The 20,186-nt window shown below is 32.9% G+C and overlaps 2 protein-coding genes across 3 annotated transcripts in view; one reads left to right on the forward strand and one right to left on the reverse strand.

Annotated features, from left to right (window-relative positions):
• Nucleotides 1-20,186, reverse strand: part of LOC132703592 (protein phosphatase 1 regulatory subunit 14C) — a 55,972-nt gene that overhangs the window by 29,967 nt on the left and 5,819 nt on the right. The window contains exon 1 of one of the 2 annotated variants that reach the window (XM_060672943.1): nt 6,419-6,571. The exons of the other annotated variant lie outside the window; for it this stretch is intronic. The gene's annotated coding sequence lies outside the window, so the exon portion shown is untranslated. Of the gene's footprint in view, nt 1-6,418; nt 6,572-20,186 lie in introns of those variants that run through there. 2 annotated transcript variants of the gene reach the window in all.
• The window catches only part of LOC132703590 (uncharacterized), a 35,826-nt gene continuing 27,792 nt past the window's right edge, over nt 12,153-20,186 (forward strand). The window contains exons 1-3 of the mRNA XM_060672940.1: nt 12,153-12,500; nt 15,602-15,771; nt 18,435-18,577. Of these exons, the coding sequence (XP_060528923.1) occupies nt 12,225-12,500; nt 15,602-15,771; nt 18,435-18,577 (589 nt within the window). The 5' untranslated portion in view covers nt 12,153-12,224. The remainder of the gene's footprint in view (nt 12,501-15,601; nt 15,772-18,434; nt 18,578-20,186) is intronic.

Genomic DNA, 20,186 nt, shown 5'->3' on the forward strand with positions numbered 1-20,186 from the left:
ATCCTATGTTTGGCGTAGATTTTAGCCATTGGTATATTTTGAAAATTTTCAAAAATGTACAAAAAAAATTGATGTCATTCTGAAAAATGTATCCGGGATGACGAGATGATATATTACTTGACACTTTACAAGTATGTTTATGTCTGGAAAATAGCAGGAAAAAGTGCTACAAATTTATTTCTACATCGTACTTAAAATCGTTGAAGTAACGCTTTATAATCGTATTTATTCAAGAAGCGAACTGTCGACTATGGCATCTAGACGCACAAGAAATGGATGGACGCTACAACCGCTGCAAGATTGGATATTCTCAAAAGGAAATCGTTGAAAATCTTTTCTTTATTCTGGTATAATGTAATATCTATGAAGGTATCTTGACATAACTTAGGTAGGTTCTACTGATGTTTAGAGGACTTACATTGTTTTAGTAATTTGATGATTAGTTTGTTTCGAAATTAGTTTTCGCTGTCTATTTGCTACCTACTATTAAAAATGGCCACTGTGTGGGAATAGTAAGCCAAGCTATGCGAAAACACCAGTGCGTGGACGTTATAAATAAATCTAACTTTCGCCGGGGTAATTATTTGATGCAATCTTATTTTAAATAAAAGAAGAGTTGATTGAGTGCGCATTTTACAAAATACATGCGTTAAAAAATTCTTTCAAAGCAGGAAGTGCTTTAATTGATCGTATCCGAAGAAAGGTCTTAGTGAAATCCAAATTCCTTTAATTATATTTTGTAATAACAATTTACCGGGTACTGTCTAAATAGTACTCTAAACACGAGTTGTAAGTTGTAAAGTTTAATTTGTTTATGTATTTATTATTGTTATACGCCATTCTTAAATAAAATGAATTTAGAATTTCTGGGAATTTGATTACAGATAGTATTACAATACTCTTAGAATGTTACAGATCTGCAGGTGTCATCTAGCTAGAATATACAGTGTGGCAAAGGTATCTAGGAAAAGTGAAGAGCTGTGGGGAGTTTGTTACATTAGAGAAGAGTTGCCCTTTTAATATGACGTTAAAAAAATAAAAAATTTAAAGCATCTAGAAAATCTGATAGAATGTAAAAAAAAATCCCTGACTTCATTTTTAAAATAGGGATTTTGTTAGATGCTACTGGTGTTTTTAATCAAAGCCGTACTTTTTATATAATCTCCCGAATCCAAAAAAGTACAGGGTTTGATATTTAAAAGTCAAAAGTTACAGTCGTTTCCACGCAAACCGGCTTGGCTTCACATAGTCCAAAAATTACACGTTTGGTCAAACCGTTATATCTCTAGAAAATTCCGAGGAATTTAAAAATGGCTTAATATACAAGGTTTTCTATTTTAAATAAGAAAGTTGTTACTTTTCAACGAGTAGACAAACATATATTTAACAGGTTTTGGGCTAAGGTGTCATCCCACAATTGACTTACCTTAAGGAAAATTGATAGGAACTACTCGTATATGAATACTGCCGTTCGAAGAATTACAATAATATTCCAATTTTTCTGCGCCCAGTCCTCACGATTTTAAAGCAAATCCGGTTCTGTCACCACCGATCCCGAGTCCGTCTAGTCTATTTAACGCTAGCTCGTCATTGCAATTTTGATTTAAGAAGGAGAGCTAGATCGAAAGGGATAGGGGGACGTACATGGTTGGATCGAAATTCTTTTCAGAAATTCAGTAAAAAAATTATACTGCATATTGTCATTTTCAAATTACAACAGTAGTACACTAGTAGATGTTTAGAGACAAACGATCTAGATTTCTCTGTTAACTTTTATTGTATAAAAAGATAGAAGCGTAACACCAAATAAGTAAATAAGTTGCAACACATAACAATCTAATAAGATCTAGACCTGAGTAGGAGCCACAATTGTTCTTGAAAACTCTGTTAAATCCAGACCCAAAGGACGTGATACTCTAGCTCTATATGCCGTAGATGTAGAAGCACGACTCGTAATGTAAGCTGAGAATTGTGATATATCAATTCCACTGCTTTTTAGGGTTAATTTAGTTCATCTTCTAATACATTGCGTAGTTTCGGGATGTATCGGCTTCATAGAGACAAAATTTAAGTAATCTGTACTTGCGCATCTGTTTTCTTTATTCTTTTCAATATTAGCTTTAATAACAGAAGCCACGCATAACTTTGGTTTTTTTTTAAGTACGGTATAAGTAAAAATGGCTGAAAGTTTTTACAATGTGAGCTTTTTACAAGATCTGGTATTTTTATATCTTGTCTATTATCAAACTAAACAATATTTGATATTTTTATTTTAGATAATGTTTGTATTCTGTGGCCTATGATTAAGGCTAAGAAAGTTACCATCTTTGTGTTAATTTACAAATCGAGACCTTTTTTCTAATGGATGAAAAGATGATTTTTTCTAAAAACTCCTTTGAGAAATATTTTTAGGTAAGCCTTATAACACTGCATGGATAACTCATATTCCGTATCTACTTTTGCTATTCGTGATTCTCGATCTGCAAAATAGTTATCTGTGAAGTATTAATATATGAAGCAACCAGATAAATGTTGGGACACTCATACCAGGTCCTTAATTTCTTGAAATTTTGTTTAGAGTGCCAAATCTTACAGTTTTGCAAAAAAAATGTATAGACACTTTTTTTTAATGGTTTCAATGATAAGTGGTGCAAGAGACAACAACAAAAGGAACCCCAAATACTGACACTGTTGGGAGCGCAGAAAAAAGCTCTTTTCGGCATTTATGATAAAGCTCAAAGACTTAAGAACTGCGTAGTAAAGAGTTGATCTTTGTTCCCCCCTCTTCGGTTTTACTAATTATAATCAGATCATCCAGATATCATATACATATGATATATCTTGGTCTGAGATATTTTATTTCTATTCTCATTATTTTTGTGAATACAAAAGGGGCTGTGCAAAGACGAAAGGGTAGACAGTTGAACAAATAATATTTGTTACCGCCACTGGAAAGTCAAATATTTTTTGTTTTTATAATGGATCGGAATTAAAAAAATATGCACCCGTCAAATCCAATGTTATAAAAAACAAGAAAAAAAAAGAGGAAACAAACTTATTTGTTTGCGGAGTAGTTTCTGAGATTGCCCCAATTCGAATAAATCTTTTAATATTTTCCTGAACATTCTCTAATTCACTGTAGGTAAAATTTATAACAGGTTTCTGTAGTTGGATTTGCTTCTGGATAAGAGGTATTTTGTATCCAGAAATCTATGCCAGAATGTTGGAATTTTTAGTAACTTGGTCTAAGTAATAAGACAGACGACCTGCATATTGTATAGAAGCTACCTGAACTAAGGGCTATCCTGGCGTTTTCTCACAAACCAACTTATCAGTAGGATATTCGTTTTTGATTGGAAATACATTTCGCCGGGAATGCAGACGTCTTTTTCAAAATATTCCTGTAGGAATAGAAATAAACACATTTCTGTGGGAAATGTTTATAAGTAACAAAAACTGTATAGTCCGGTAGGACTATGTCATAGGCTTTAATACTTGGCAGCTATGTTTGAACCATATAGAGTTAGTTAATGAATAGTGATTTCAAATCTGTAATATAAAAATAGTTAGAAAAGTAAATAAATACTTACTTTTTACAAAACTTCTCGATTCCTACTGCGTCGGTTTTTGCTGAGTCGAAATTGCTGACGTTTTGCCAATCATCCTATTGGCTCCTTCAGAGGTTGACTGAAACTGACTCAGCAAAAACTGACGCGGGAGGAATCTAGAAGTTTTGTAAAAAGTATTATATAGTAACCTGTGGAAGTCTCTTTGAAAAAAAATACTTACTTGTACCACTTAACACAAAAAACAAATAAAATTAAATTAAATTCTACCACATTAATGCTTAATTTAATTAACTGCTGCTAAAAATGCCGAAAACCTATTATAACTATACAAATGTACAAATTATACTATTGATTTTTGTTTAATCCATTTGGAATTAGGGAAGTACATTTGGAAAAGCTTAAATGTTCTAAAATAGCCAATTATGCACTGACGAAGCGTGTGTAAAGTATCACTTCGTTAACCAATGTCGTGATTCATGGACAATATTTTTGTGTATTCTATAGATACACATTTTTATATAGATTTTAAAACGGACGGTTAAAGGCAAATGGAAATGGATTCCAGCAGAAAGGTTATCATTTTTGTGAACTTTCTGTTTGTATATTTTACGGCTCAGCCGTTCAAAACATTGTTATCGGTAAAAGCTTCTTTAGCGATAAATAATTATGTTTACTTTCCTCGTACTTTCATATCTAAATGGCTGTGACTACATGCGTAACATCAATAAACTAGAGATAAAAACAAATTAATGCCGACGATCGCAGCTATTGTTAACTTATCCCGCTCGATTTTGTGTGACGCGGACAAACATAACTTATAGTATTATTTTTACTTATATTATAGTTATATAAAAAAATATTAATAAATTAATAAATTAAATATTGCAAAAACTATTTGTTTATTAACACATAAAGCTTTTTCTTCTGCCTTAGTTTTACCTCTAATTATCTCCTCAAAGAAAGATGGAAGGAGTTGCGAATTATGAGGGAACACCCACTAGGTGCCTATGTGTAATAGTTTTATTACACATGGAATTATGGAATATTAACCTGCTCCGGAAGCCTATAGTTAAAAAGATTTATGTCAAAAAAGTTTCGGTAAGTAAAGGTAAACAAAGACACCGATGAATCAAACGAAAAATTGTTAAAACGGTTCTTGAAGCTCATTATGTAGACCAATGACCTTATATGCAGTAAAGTCATTGATAGAGACGTTATTTTTCTCATAGCGTTCCGCATCTAATTGCTTCACGAAAGTTCTTTGTCCCTTTGCGTTGATTCATGTTGCACAACACATTCTCAAGAAGGTCAACCGTTAACTATGACTCAAGGAGTCACAGGATCTTTGTTTAACGATTTTTAGTAAAACAAAGCTATTGTATTGTTGTCTTTTGGGCGAAGTGAGAGTGTGGTAAAGGCAATAATATATGATTAAATCAAGACGTAAGTTTTGAATTAAAATTTAAAACACTATTTGGAGTGAAGAGGTCTTTTTTTTATTTGGTCCGTAAATGTCTGTTGCGGACATTCTCGTTTTAAGTTCATTTTTGTTGTTTAGAACAAAAGGATTATTTATTTATTAATAATAATACGGTAAAGTTAATGCAGATCAACGGGACAACGCATTTGCTTCGTTGAGAGTTCGCAAACACTACCTGCAAGCGGTCCTAAAAAGGGCATCACAGACCCATGTGGCCGATATTATTCAGAAGTATCAATAAATCAAAACAGGCATAAAGTAACAGCAACCCTTAAATAACAAAATGTCTAAAAGATACAGATGTTAAGCAACCATTCTCAAATAATACAATTTAAGAGTCTTCATAAATATCAACTTTTATTATTTTTACTTTTGTTGAGTATTTCTAAAAGGAACATTATCTACAATTTAAACTGTCCAAGTCTGTAATGCTTCTTTTCAAAAATTGCATGTTACCAAAATAAGATATTGAGATGAATAACGCAAATGTCAATGAACGACAAGTAAAGGACTTAAGTCCGTGGTATTTTTCTAGAATCTAGAGAGGTGTTCTCTGGTTCTGTTCCAGGCCGTTCTGCATACGAATATTGAACAGTTTGCTTTTATGAAATATTGTAAAGAGGTAAAAAGACTTTTATATGCCAAAATTTCGATGCGCCCACAATATGTTCCCGAAAACTACAGGGGAAACTTCTTTGAAATCAGATAGACTATTGCAAATTTATAATAACGGGCTTCGCTACGAACTTCCAGAAAAGTTTTTCAATTAATAATAACAAAATGTATATTCGTTGTCACCACTTTTGTTATTCAATTCCGCAATTTTGAAAGCAAAATTTTTGAAATGCCAAACCTTCCGAGGCAGGACAGGTTTTAGTCTGAAACATCCAAGATAAAGGTATCGCTTCAAGATATAAAGGTGTCGCTTTTCAATCTGCGTCACAATTTTATTTATTTATTCAAATGCTGATAAAAAAAGCGGACATCCAATCTTTTAATACATATTGTTCAACTGTAGTTATAAATGCGCTACTTTACAATATATTTAGAAAACATTCTTTGCAACTTGGTTTGCATTGGCTTTAGAAACCGAAAACCACATTTTTTCAGAAGCAGGTGGGGTGTCTTATCAGTCTTCGAGATGTAACTCACAACAAATGTGGTAACTACTTATTTTTCCTACCGACATGTAAGATGAAAGATGAAATCTTAAATGTTGGTAGAGAATAAACGACATCAATGAAAATAAGCGTGCTCGTAACCCAACAAATCTAAATAAGCCTGAGAATATTTATAAAATTAATATAAGAAAGCCCTTTACTGTCAGTGTTAATTAGTCCTAAATTCCAATCGATCATATTTAACTTACTTATAAGCACCAAATTCAGAATTCGTAACACCGAGAACGACTAACAGCCACAAGAAATCACCAAAACGTGAAAAAGAGGTCCGGTTCAATACACCTCCCAACCTATGCAGACAAACTCTACGCCGGTAACATGTGCAACACCTCCACACGCGACCGTTTCGGAAAGACTAGCTGGTTCCGTGCAACGCCGATTTGAATGAATTGGATCGGGGAAGCCTTTCGGATGCGATCGGTCGGATTCGACTTTTGCAAATTTTTCGCTCCCGCGGGCCGCTGTAATAACGGACTTTTCACTTGGGTTCCTATTTGTAATAGATACTTTTAATTATCAAAGCTGTCTACCTACAGTTTTAGAAATTTTAATTAATTCATTTTGAAAATTCCAGCTTTATCATTTGAATTTCTTTGCCGGCATTTGTGCATTGGAGCAACAACAAACATTATTTGGCTTAACATTTAGCAGGTGTTCAGCATTTAACATATGTTAAGAATTAAATCATTTAGCTTGATTTTACGTTATGTGATTATAAACTGGCGACTGCCTCTAGCTCAAATTCTCAGCTCGACATCTGCGCTGATCGCGGTAGAGGCACTGTTGCGGTTTTTATGTTGTTACTAACCGTTTCCAGTCAATTTGAATTGGAAATCTATAATCTTGTAGTTCGAAGAGTTATAGTTGGAATGTCTGCGAGTTTATAAACTCATCAGATGATTTTCAGCAAATAGCATAGGAATGTGATGAAGATGCAATATAGAATCGAGAGCGTTTCAAAACTGTATTTTAGTTGGTATTGCTTTCAATGTGGAATTTTTGGGTTTTAAAATCTATGGTTTAATGTGATAAATGCAACCCTATATGACTGATAGTGCCCGTGAATTTACTGACAATGTAAAGTATGTTCATAGATATAAGAAAGTGACTAACTGGTACGAATTAAGGAAAGACCCAGGGCAAGCTGTATGAATGAAATATGGCCGAACTTTGCTTAGAAATGTATTTATGTTTAAATCTAAAATAAAATTACAAATTATTTTTATTACCTACTTAAATTTGTTCTATATTATTTGCAATATGTATATACGATTGTTCTGCTTTTTCTATGTGTTTAACAGAATTTGCCCAAATTTGTCTATAAGTTTGAGGAAATTGGAGTTAACACGGGGAAAAATATTGTTACGACGAATGGCAGATTTCAGTTGGTGCCAAACATGTTTAATGGGATTAAATATACAGTTGTAAGGTGGAAGCCTTAAAACTGTATGCCCTAGAGTTTTTGCATAATTATCACTGACGTATTCCTTTTGTAGGTTCAAGCTTTGTAGAACCTCAATTAATTGCTTTTTGGTATAACCTTTATGAAAATAAATGTCGTTATACATGTACTTTTGGATTGTTGCGTTTGTGTCACATGAGGAAGGGATTTTAGTCAACTGTCTACTGTGATAACTTGCATTGTCCATTACAATGACGCTATTAGGAGGAATGTTTGGAACTAGTTTGTTTTTAAACCAACTTTGAAATAAATCAGCGGTGGTGTCTTCATGGTAATCCATAGAAGAATCTTTAATATTTTTCGCAGACAGAAACTCCATTTGGAATCCAACAATCTTTAGAGCCAGCATGCAAAATAGTTATTCTTTTACCTCTTTACCTCTTTTTTGATGGCGCGTTTGTTTTACACTTATTAGTTGAGTCAACCCAAGCCTTTTCCGGGGTATCATAAGTGTCGAACCAGGTTTCATCCACGTAAATAATTTTCCTTTGTTGTTCTCTGTAAATCCTAATTTTTTCTAGATATTCTAGTCGCCATTTCTGAATTCTAAAAGATTCCATTAAAACTTGCCTTTTGTCAATAAACATTGTTTATAATTTCCTTAGTCTGAATAGAATGGTGTTTTCTACATTTGGGAGGGAGCATCTCCTGAGATACAGTAGACTCCCACAAATTTTGCATAATTCGCACACGATTCAACACACGCTGTATTACGCACGAAATAAGAATGATTACTAATAAACTTAAACTAAGTAGCAAACCAAAGAATATTAAACACAGGTAGGTATAAAATTATTTTTTTATTACGGACCACAATTTTACCTGAAATTTGAATTCCGAAACCTTAGGTAATAATCTTGTTGCATTGTATATTAATGACCCATTCAAGAGCAATTGGTCACTTTCTTACATCTGTGAACAGACCATACCTACTGTTCTGTCGTTCTGTCGATTAAGTCTACTTCCCTATCTTAGTCATATTAACTGTCTTTAACTTAACGTGATTTAACCAATAAATAATAACCTCTCATAAATCATCAGTGATTTAAGCCAATAAAATGTATTGATAAGGTAACGTCTTTGGTGAGTATTGGCAATTGATGAAAATAAATTCAGGATGCAATCGCTATATTAATAAAAACTTATTCAAATGAATTAACGAAAAACTGTTTATACAGGTTTTTATTGGGGTTCGTGCCTGTAATGTACTGGGGTCCACCAAAATAAATCCCGTTTCGAAGCTTTACTGTTGGCGTAACATACTTTTGGTGAAATCTTGTAACAACCCAACAATTTTCCTGCAATAAACAAACCTATTTTGTCAAGCTATGATAAAATGATATCATGGTCTTAGATAAGAAAATGTATTTTCCCTAGTAATATCTCACTTAAACACATCAAAGTGCATTTATTCGTCGGTTCTCCATTATTGTCGGAGATCGGTATATCTGAAAACGATTTTGTAAATTTAGGCTTTTTGTAAACTTCCTGGGCATACAATGACTTACAAAGGCTCAGCAAAATTCGTGCAGACAATACATTTTCTATTATAACTACACCAATTTAGTCAAATTGATAAAGTGCCGTCAAAAAAAGAACGGAAGAATGAATGAATCCTTTTCGCGAAGTTTTACATTTTCCAATATCGGTACGACCCACCTGCAAAACGCAAAACAATCAGTTATGAACAAATTTTCCGTCAATAGTTTAATGTTAAGCAATTGAAAATAGATATATGTGCGTTGTGAAAAAATGGTTGAAACATTTCAGTTCATTTGTGAGATATGTACCTAAGCAACAATTTTTTTGATTGATTTACTCAGCAAAGTCTTACTCTGAATAAAAATAGAGCAACTGAAAAGAACTGAAAGATTAAGTTCTAACCCACAGAATTAATGCGGAATTTCCGTCGGTTGAGTCCACGTAGAATCCGCCGAATCCGTTGGTGCACATCGGCATAGTAGATTAAATGAAGAAACCCATAAATTGCGGAGGGCGGAATCGGCCCGCCAACGGAAAAAAGTTCTCCGCTTCTTACAGCGGAGCTATCGGTCGGATGTTCAGGTTCGGATGGCGAAAACACATGGAATAGCTCAAGGGTTGTTGATAAGAATATAAAGATAGAACAAAGAAAGAAAAGCGCTGGTGGAAAATTGGTGAGTTGATGGAAGAAGAAAATTGAGAAGCTTGGACCAAGAAGGAAAAAACACGGAAGTGTCCAAATTCATTTTTTTTGGAAATGATATTTAATGAGCAATGGGGCCACCTTCAAGAGATTAGATGCTGAAGAAAAAAAAACAAGACAAACTTTACTAAAATGTCAAAATTGGTAAAAGTCACAATTTGGACCTTAAATCAAAATGTTACGTTCTCTCGACGCTCTTCTACGGAGTAGAATCATTGACATTGACAATTTAAAAAAGATTTTAAGCATTTGTGGCTATACGTCGGGATTTGGAGGATCTCGAGGATATCTAATAAATCGCTACTGAGAAAAATGAGAGAATAAACACTATAAAAACAAAAAAAATTATCCAGGCTATAAAATGCGAAACGAAAATAAATACATCTTAGATTTGCGGCATCCAGGGAAAAAATTATGACAAGAGAGACTAGGGGGGCATAGGATATCATGGTTGAAGAACTTAAGAACTTGGTTTTCGAAAATATCCAGTGAATTATTCAGAACAGCCGTAAACAAGCTCATTATGGCAAGAGTAATCGCCAATGTTTCAAAAGAAGTCGCTTGAAGAAGAAGAACTAGCTTGCATTCTATATTTGTATAGTAATGAACAGGCATTTTTCATAGAAACTTCATATAAATTCCGTACTAAGTAGTTATTATCACTATTAGTTCATCTTTTTTTAGAAATTCCTTAAGGTATATTTAATTCTAGGTAACTGTATGAATTATTTTTAAAAATTAACCTAGGAACCAGGAATTTGTTTTATAAGGAGAAGGAAAACTCACGAAAGGGGAAGCGGAATTTATTCCGCCGTGTATGGGATGGGTATGAGGGAACTAAAATAATTTATGTCCATTCCAATCGGATCATATTGTTTATTTAGCAGTTTATAAGGTCGATGGAGGATATTTCGATACCAGGAATTTGATTGAAATAATATTAGTTTAGACTTGATTGAAATTGTCAAAACTTTGTTTTCTAGTAACACACGATGTTTTTTTATTCATTTGTTTATTTGTGCAAGCAAAAACAAAATTGAAATTGAGAGAAAAGTCTAACTCTGAATAAAACAAACAATTAAAGGCGTCGAAGAAATAATTTTAGTCGATTCCAATCGGATCATAATATTTATTTAACGGTTTCTATTATTGAGAACAAGAATTTAATTGAAACAATGATACTTTGGAGTTGATATGTTTTGGAGATGGAATTACTAATCAATTAATTACTGGCAGGGAGTCAGTATAGTAAATTCAACTGAGCTGTAAAATTTAGAATTACGTCATGATTCGATTCTTGGAAAAACAGGTCAGGATTGCGAAAACCGCAACTGTCTAATGATATTACGTTTATTCCAATTTAGAAGTACAAATTACCAACTACAAATTATTACAAATCCGAAAGTAATTAAATAAATGCTTATGATAAAAGTTGATTTATTGGTTGTTGTCGAGTCGAACTTGCTGACGTTTCGCCAATCATCCAGATGAGTTTCAGCTTCAGTTAAGGTCTGAAGAAGCCAAGGAGGAATCCAGAAGTTTTGTAAATAGTAATGATTGATTGATTAATTGATATAACATAAGTTAAATTAATTAGATAATTACACTTTTCTATATATTTTTTAATTATTTTTTTTGGATTCTTTGTATACTTAGAGGTAAAGAATTGGTGCAAAATATTGTACAGAACGTTGTGAAACGGTTTTTGATAAGAAGCTAAATTCAAATATTCCTTCTTATTGGATTATTTTGTATTCGCTGTTTGCGCTTAATTTTTCCTGTCTAAATATTTTTTGATGTTTCGAAGGACTGAAGCTGACGAATATCCGATATTTCTATTTCTTTGAAAAGTATGTCTGTGGAGTAGTATCTTTTTTTACGATTCATTATTTTCAAGAACCATTTTTGCGTATTACTCAGGGCCTTTAATTCTGAGTAAGCTACTCCACCCCATCCTAAAATTCCATATGGACCCCGTACTAAGTAGGAATAAATCACTATTAATCTTTTTTTAGAAATTCCTTAAGGTATATTTAAATCTGGGTAACAACATGGAGATAGGGATTTTCCGGAATTTCTTCTGTATTAATTATTTTTAAAAGACTAAGGTATTAACCTGGGATATCCATTAAAGTATCGAAAGGTATACCACCCTGTACCCACAATTAATTTGAGGTCCGTGACAATTAGAACGTCTCCCTCCCGTCCGCGAGGAAAAACAGCGATTTGTGCGCATTCTCCGAATCATCGATCGGTCTCTTCTCGGTCAGCTGTTTTGGTGTTCTCCATATACGATATCGTTACTTCCACATAAGCCCGTTTCAATGAAGTACACATATCTCCCAAAATGATTCGAGTTTTATCAGTTTCGATTTTATTGTTGGTCTCATGCGTTTTTTCCGGCACCAATTGTCAAGCGGTTGGTAGAGTGAAACGGTCCGACATTGATTTGCAAACGTGCATCGACAACTTCAATGTACACAAGGACAAGATAATTAGGACACAGGATTCCCAAAATATGGGCGCGAAATATTTAAACGAAATCGATCTCGGATCCAGGGAGGAATGCCTCCGATTATGCTGCGAGACGGAAGATTGCGACGTGTTCGTTTTTGAAGAAAAGGTATATCGAATTTTAAGTATGTTTGATTCTATTTAATGCTGTGACATGACTAAACAGAAACAGAAAAGCTCTGTTTTTCGTCCTTTCCTTATAAACACCAGCAATCAAAGACACGAATTTGGTAATAAACAGTGCTCCATGCAAATAAAAGCAAACTAAATTGCCTACACAAACTAGTTCTATTAATTTTTTCATCGATAGCAGTGGGTAAGGTTGTACGTGCATGAGTTTCACAATGTGGAATGCAATGCATAAGAAATTCAAAATTTTATTACACAACAGGGAAAAGAAGAGCCGCCCGCGAAACATTGCCATTCTCGATCTACATTAATCCCTACTCTTAATCGCACTTCAAGTAAAAAACTTGGATTGGGATTTACGGCCCGCCGTCTCAAATTGCAACAATAAAATAACGGACTGTCCGGGCTTGTTTTTGTTAATGTTCGGTGGCACAAGGAACAAGTATTTGGTGCAATTTACTGTAAGGATCCTATCCTGTATTGTTGGATCTACAAAATCATTTGTAATTCAAAGAAAAAGTTTTCTCCACTGATATAACTAAAAGATAAAAAAGAAAACTTTAAAGATTAAACAACCATAACAATAAAAATGTAAATTGTTTGTTGATTAACGTTACAACAGAAAAGTTTTACTATGCTTTTTTTCCACGTAATTCTTATTTTTAATAAGTTTTAAGCGTTTTAAATATTGTCCAAAACATCAATATAAAGCTAACTTTCATTTGTTTATGGCATGGCAAAGATGTCGGGAAGTCATCAGGCTTTGACGGGTGATAACAACATATTGGAAATAGTAAAATACAAACTACAATATTCAGACTGCATTGTTATTTTAGGCAATTTTTTGGCAAGATTAAGATTAAATTCCTTTTTTTGGATTTTGGTATAAAAATTCAATTGAATTAAATTTTATATATCTATATTATATATTTTCTATTTCAAATAATCCTGTGTTCTTTGAATAATACCTTCGATAGGCACATACTTGCAAAACTACGACTTTCGGGAAGAGTATTATATCAGAAATGTCATTTTTGGGAGCGTTTAATGGCTCTTTCGGTTATGTGAATTTCTATTACATATTTATCGTGATTTATTTTACTTCCAGTGTTCTATGATTTTAATTATAAGACTAATAAAATTCAAAATGTGCTCAAACCAAGACTACAAAAAAAAAATGCAGAATCAAGCGTGAGCGTAACCAAATTAAATATAAAAAAAAGAGATTCAGTTCCGTGTCGGAAATTACTGGAGCATCAATTTAAGGAGGCGTAATGGTAGTAAATTGATTCTTGAAGCCGAGGGCATTTTGTGTATTTTAATTGAGTTTACGTAATTTCTAATTAAAATCGTTATTAGGTTTGTCGCTGCGGAAAATTTTTGATACCGAGGTCTTGCTTCATCCTATTGGACTTCATTCTTCTTATAAGATAGGCTTGCAATCATTACTTAACATATTGGAAACTTGTCTTAACATTTGCTTGATTATCTTTTGTAAATAGCCATAATACAAGCTGTTAAATCCTGATAACAAAGATGACAGCATTAAGCAGATCTGAGAATTGAGCCATTGGGTTAAGTCAAGTATCATTTTTTTGATACAAAATTTGTAGTTTATCTAGTAAACGCCAAATAAACCACTTATAACCAGAAACAACGCTGACATACTTCAGTGAGAACATATGTTACGGCTGGTCATCTTCAGAATGATTAATAAAAAGTTGAAATATAGAACTTTAAGTTGGCATTACTGTTTAAGATGGCGACCGATTTAACAGCTCTCAAGTGATTTATTCTCAGTTTGGTTTGGCAATTCATCTTGAATAGACTCACGCCTGAACAATGCTTGCAAATAGTGCAATTTATTAAATTATTTCGAAAATAATGGTTCTGTGCGGAATACGTATCGCGCACTACGTCCATTTTTATCGTCGACAAAATCGTCCATCAGGGCAGTTAATTCGATTAACCATGGAACGTTTTCGCACCACGTTTACTCTTATTGATAACTCGCATCTCCAGAGACGCCGTACGTTGCGTACACAAGAAGCTATTTCTGCTGTAGAGCGTAGCATTGAGGAAGACCCGAATGAGTCCATCTGCCAGCGAGCACAGGATTGGATCTGTGTCATCCACTTTATGGAAGATTTTGCCGAAGGATCTTGGCTTACGTGCTTACAAAATCCAACTCGTGCTAGAATTGAAGCCAAACGAGATTGCCGTTGTTCCAGATTTTCATAAGCGAATTTTGTTTAACGATGAAGCGCACTTCTGGTTGAATGGCTACGTCAACAAATAAAACTGCCGCATTTGGAGCGAAGCTAATCCTCAAGTGTATGTCGAAACACCGTTACATCCAGAAAAACTGACTGTTTGGTGCGCTTTATGGGCTGGTGGAATCATTGGTCCCTACTTCTTCAAAAACGATGATGGCCAGAACGTGATCGGTATAGAGCTATGATTACTACTTCTTTCATTCCTGAATTGAATAACCATGATGTCCAGGAGATGTGGTTTCAACAAAACGGCGCAACATGTCACACAGCTCGTGCCACAATCGATTTATTGAAAGACACGTTTGGTGACCGCGTAATTTCACGTTTTGGACCTGTGAATTGACCTTCAAGATCTTGTGATTTAACACCGCTACACTACTTTCTGTGGGGCTACGTAAAGTCATTGGTCTATGCGGATAAGCCACAAACGCTTGACCATTTGGAAGACAACATTCGCCTTGTTATTGCCGATATACGGCCATAAATGTTGGAAAAAGTCATCGAAAATTGGACGTCTAGATTGGACTACATCCGCACCAGCCGTGGCGGTCATATTTAAAATGTAATGCCACAATATTATCTTTCGGATAAATAAAATTCATGTCAATCGAATAATCCATCGTTGTTTTATTGCAACTTAAAGTTCTATACATCGAAAAAAAAGCACCCCTTATATCCTGTGTTCGACAGCAGTATGATAACTTTATTTTACATTTTTAACCGTCAATGGGCCAAAGTATCCTTTGAAATATTTAATATATGTAATTCTGTGCGGTCTTCGTTAAGGTTAATTCTTGTTCCGCAGAATTCCGGCAGCTGTTACCTGTTTCATTGTGGACCGCCTGAGGATTTCAAGTGCAAGTTCACGCACCACGTCAACTATTCGAGCGCGGTGTTGTCCATCAATCGGCACCTGCCCGACCTCGAGAGTCAAATTAAGTTAACCAAGCACGAACAAGACTTAACCAAGCTCAGGTACTATACCGTAAATACGCCCATTTTAATTCTCGATACGTCCAGTTCTTAGATACATAATATCTTTTTCTTAATTCGTAAAATGTCTTTATGAGAAAAAATGGTGGCGGTTCTTGGATTTCCGATAAACTAAAGATCACCCACATTTTAAGTTATTTTCATAACAGTTTATTTCATAACGTATTTTTTAATTTTTCGTTAATGAATACTAAACAGAAATTTCAATTCTTAATCTCAGAATTTTGGTTGTTAGAAATGAATTGAGAACACCTTGCTAGATTTTTCACTAATTTAGCGTAAAATATAAATCTAAGGCGTTCAAAAATAATAGCAGTAAGGAGTTGTGGAGAACACACAGTACGTTTTTTAAACAAATTTAGAACTCTATTGAAAGTTGCAACAACATAATCAACTTTATATAATGTTACTTACCTAACGATATTTTAGAGATATTATAAGGCGAAGAATAAAAAAATAAACGCCGACAAGTGCAGATAAAACTTATAACCAGAACTTCTAATTCTAAATCCAAAAAAAAGTTTGTGTTGCCGCACTTAGACTGTGAATTTCTAACTGAAATGGTCATACCATAGTGATCTTATTCTATTCAGTCTGAATATTCTGGAAACACAAATATTATATTCCGATTTATGATTTGCATTGGAACCAATTACTGATAGATCCAGATCTAGGGATTTATTTTATTCTATTAGTTTACGAATTAAATAAAATAAATCTCCCAGTCCAATGCCTGATCTTCTTTCAAGTTGCCTCCAGTCACCCTGTTTTTCCCACATCATTTCGTTGGTTAGTGTAATTTTTGTTTAATGTTGTTTATAATAAATATTATTATTTTTATTTATCCTTTAGAAAAGCTAAGTATCGCTTCCATAGCCACAAAGAGTTTGGTATAAAAACCCTTTTTTTCAAAAGGGCAGTGTGAAAACTATCAAATATTGAGTTTTGTTCTACGTTAAGTTGTTATGTGTTTTATAGTTTATATTATTATAATATATTGAATTCTGTAAAATGATGTTATGTCGTCGAAATAAGTAAATAAAGTCCAGAATTTCTTACCTTGCATAGAGATAGAAATTTCCAGATATTTTTAGCTCGTGTCTTGATATCGCTAGACAATCATATCTCAAGTGATTCGAATTTAATGACGGGGTTGATATTTTTTCGATTTGACTGGCAAAAAATTTGTAAAATCCGAAAAATGCAGGTTATGTTCACGAAACTTGCACATGTTTAAAGTTTTATCCTGCGTAGAACTTTTTTTGATACGCCAGTGCAACTTTGTGATCGGTTTTTCTAATTTTGTTATAAGCATTTAAAATCTATGTCAACTTCGAAATCAGTACGTATCTTTTTACAAAATGCTCGTGGGTCTACTCTACGATGTTTAATTGCAAATTTTGATAATTCAAAAAAGAAATAGCATTTAGTTGATTTGTTTGTAAAAAGATCTGTAGAAAGGAGATGAACCTTAGGTAGTGATTTGGATACAGTATGAACGAATTATTTAGATCTGCGGTCTCAAAATTAAGAAATGCCCTGATGATTGCCAACCTTCTTCGAAACCACTGCATTGGACAAGAAAAATATGGATCTAAGATCTCGATGAAATTATATCCAAAGGAGATGAAACAAATATCAAACAACGAACTTAAAATAAATAGTCTTAAACAAATAAATTTGAAGGGAAAACCTTTTGTCTTCCCAATCTTTTGAAATTGTCCTATAAATGTCCAGTATATTTTTTTTATTCCAGTAACCAAAGAGCTTTAGACAGAAAACTGCCTAATTAATATGTTTGTTAAGACTTTTCTCTGAATTCGCAGAAACTATATCTGCAATATCTGTATGTTAATGACAAAATTTCAAATAGAATAATTTTTACAGACGGTAGCAAAATGAAACATAAATTTAAATATACTTCAATATTTATTTTCACAAAAGAAATTTTATGATTTTGTTGTGTGTTTAGCAAGATGTTGTGTTGCACTATGTTGTCCTTTGTTTCGACGCGGAAATTTCAAAAGTAAAAAAAAAACATTTTTGCTCTTTACATTATTACATTTTGGGATTTTTGGCGGCGTACATGTATACACAAAAGATTGCTGCATGCTGTATAACTAAAAAAATGCTGCTTCTTATTAAATAAATAAAATTGTGTGTATTTCTCAGTGTGAATCAAGAAATTATAAAAGTGGCAACTCTATTCACGTGTGTTGAGAATGGATATAATGTCAATGGCTACAACGTAAAATGGGAATAAGCGTCAGCAGTGCCACTCGAAACAATAACGCCGCTCCTTTGATGATGGATTCGTGAATATTTATCGTTTGAATTCGTTTAGGTCACGTGTTGGCAAAATATTAACGTAAATATTTGTTTAAAAATGTCGATAAGGATACCTTGATACTTTTTGATATTCAGTTAGTTAAACATTTTTGATGACGCACACATAACATTTATAGTAGACGTAAAATATTTTATGAATTTTCTACGAAGCCTACTGCAAGAATAGGAACCGAAACAATTTTATAAATATGATTAGCATATAATATATGCTCTGAAAACCAAAACAAACACTGTTTACAAACAATCAAGAAAATTTTAAATGTACTAAGATTCGATTTTACGTCCGCGTTTTTCAGAAAACCAGAAGGTGAGAGCGACATTTTAAGAATGGTGCCAGTCGTTCCTGAAATGCCAAAAATCACTTCTACCTCTACTATGACGCCTGCGATAACGAAAGAGATTATACCGATGTTGACGAAAGTCGAAAAGCACGATGAAGGTAAGCCAAAATTTATTTATTTTTTTGCTAATTTTGTAATACAGTATCTGGAAAGATACAAAAACAATATATTACAGATTTTGTATCGGTACGTGAATAATATCTTAAACCACCGAATAGGACAAGGCACTAAACTAACCATCTTTATCTTTCTCTCCACTTTTGTGCATTCTTTCATGATACTCGGTGACCACAGCCATATACAGGCTGTAATTAGTATAGCGCGTCGATCAAGTATACCAATCATTAGTAACATTTCGTTTGTTAAAATGATCAAGATTTACGATTTACAATTTCCTTAAAAAAACTTCGTTGCACCGCTAATTTTGAATACTAAAGTCTATATTCTGGTCTTAAACAATTCGGTAAATGCGATAAATATTGTTCAGTTTTTGACAATATTTATATATATTACATTAAAAATAATTTTCAAAATCAGATAGGGACTAAACTAAAGATATATCAAATTTTTACAGCACTTTACAAAAATGTACCTATGGAATATTTGTTGTTGTTACTTTATTTTTTATTAGAGTGTTAAGATATCTTAATAACTAATAATATTATAATAGTATTATTTTTAATTATTAATATATATATATATATATATATATATATATATATATATATATATATATATATATATATATATATATATATATATATATATATATATATATATATATATATATATATATATATATATATATATATATATACAATCACTTAGGCGAAATGTTTTGGCCCTACTTAAAGCTTATTTCCCATTTAGACCTAACTCTTTCGATTTTTTTTAGAAATTATTAGGTTCTCTTGGCTTATTTGCATATCCCATATGCTTTGTTTTAGTTTTTTTATGATGAATATATATGATTTAAAAAATCAGTAACCTTAAACTAAAATAAAAAATACTTACCCTCATCTTCCGAAATCGCACGAAAAATTGGGTAAAATATTATTGAGGTTGAATGTGCTTTTCACAAAGAAAACTTATTTTCGCAAACTCGTACCAATTTTACAATGCCCAGTTCATATTGGTAATTGAAGTCGGTGAGATTAGATTCTATTTCACAACGAAAATATATTTTTTATGATTAATATAAATAATTTAAAAAATCAGTAGCCTTAAATAAAAAACTAAAAAATACTTATCCGAAACTGATTTTCCGAAATCAATTTGACAATGCCCAGTTCGTATTAGTAATTGAAGTCGATGAGTTTAAATGCTATTTCACAAATTGTTAATTTTTTAATTTTTATATAATGCTATGATAAAAAATCAATTTGTTAAAATTTCTCATCATCTGGTCAACATATACTACATATTAAACCCTTGAAAAACATACCGGTAACTGATAAATGTCTCTTTTAGTTTTCGAAAATAGTCCGCTTATCAAAAATAGTCTGCTTATCCGTTTCGGTGGAAAAGTATAAACAGGAGAAGTTTTGGTTATCAACAGATATACGCGGAGAATTGAAATATCATATTGCATTTTATTTAGGAATTGAGCCCCCGTAGATTTTCAAGTTGTCCGATACCTCTTTCACAATCAAGCTACTCTTATGACACCCGATATCTAAATGGAACATCTGTTACAAAAACAAAAAA

The sequence above is a fragment of the Cylas formicarius genome, unplaced genomic scaffold (genome assembly GCF_029955315.1).
Source record: "Cylas formicarius isolate icCylForm1 unplaced genomic scaffold, icCylForm1.1 PGA_scaffold_6__28_contigs__length_40554024, whole genome shotgun sequence".
Lineage (NCBI taxonomy): Eukaryota > Metazoa > Arthropoda > Insecta > Coleoptera > Brentidae > Cylas > Cylas formicarius.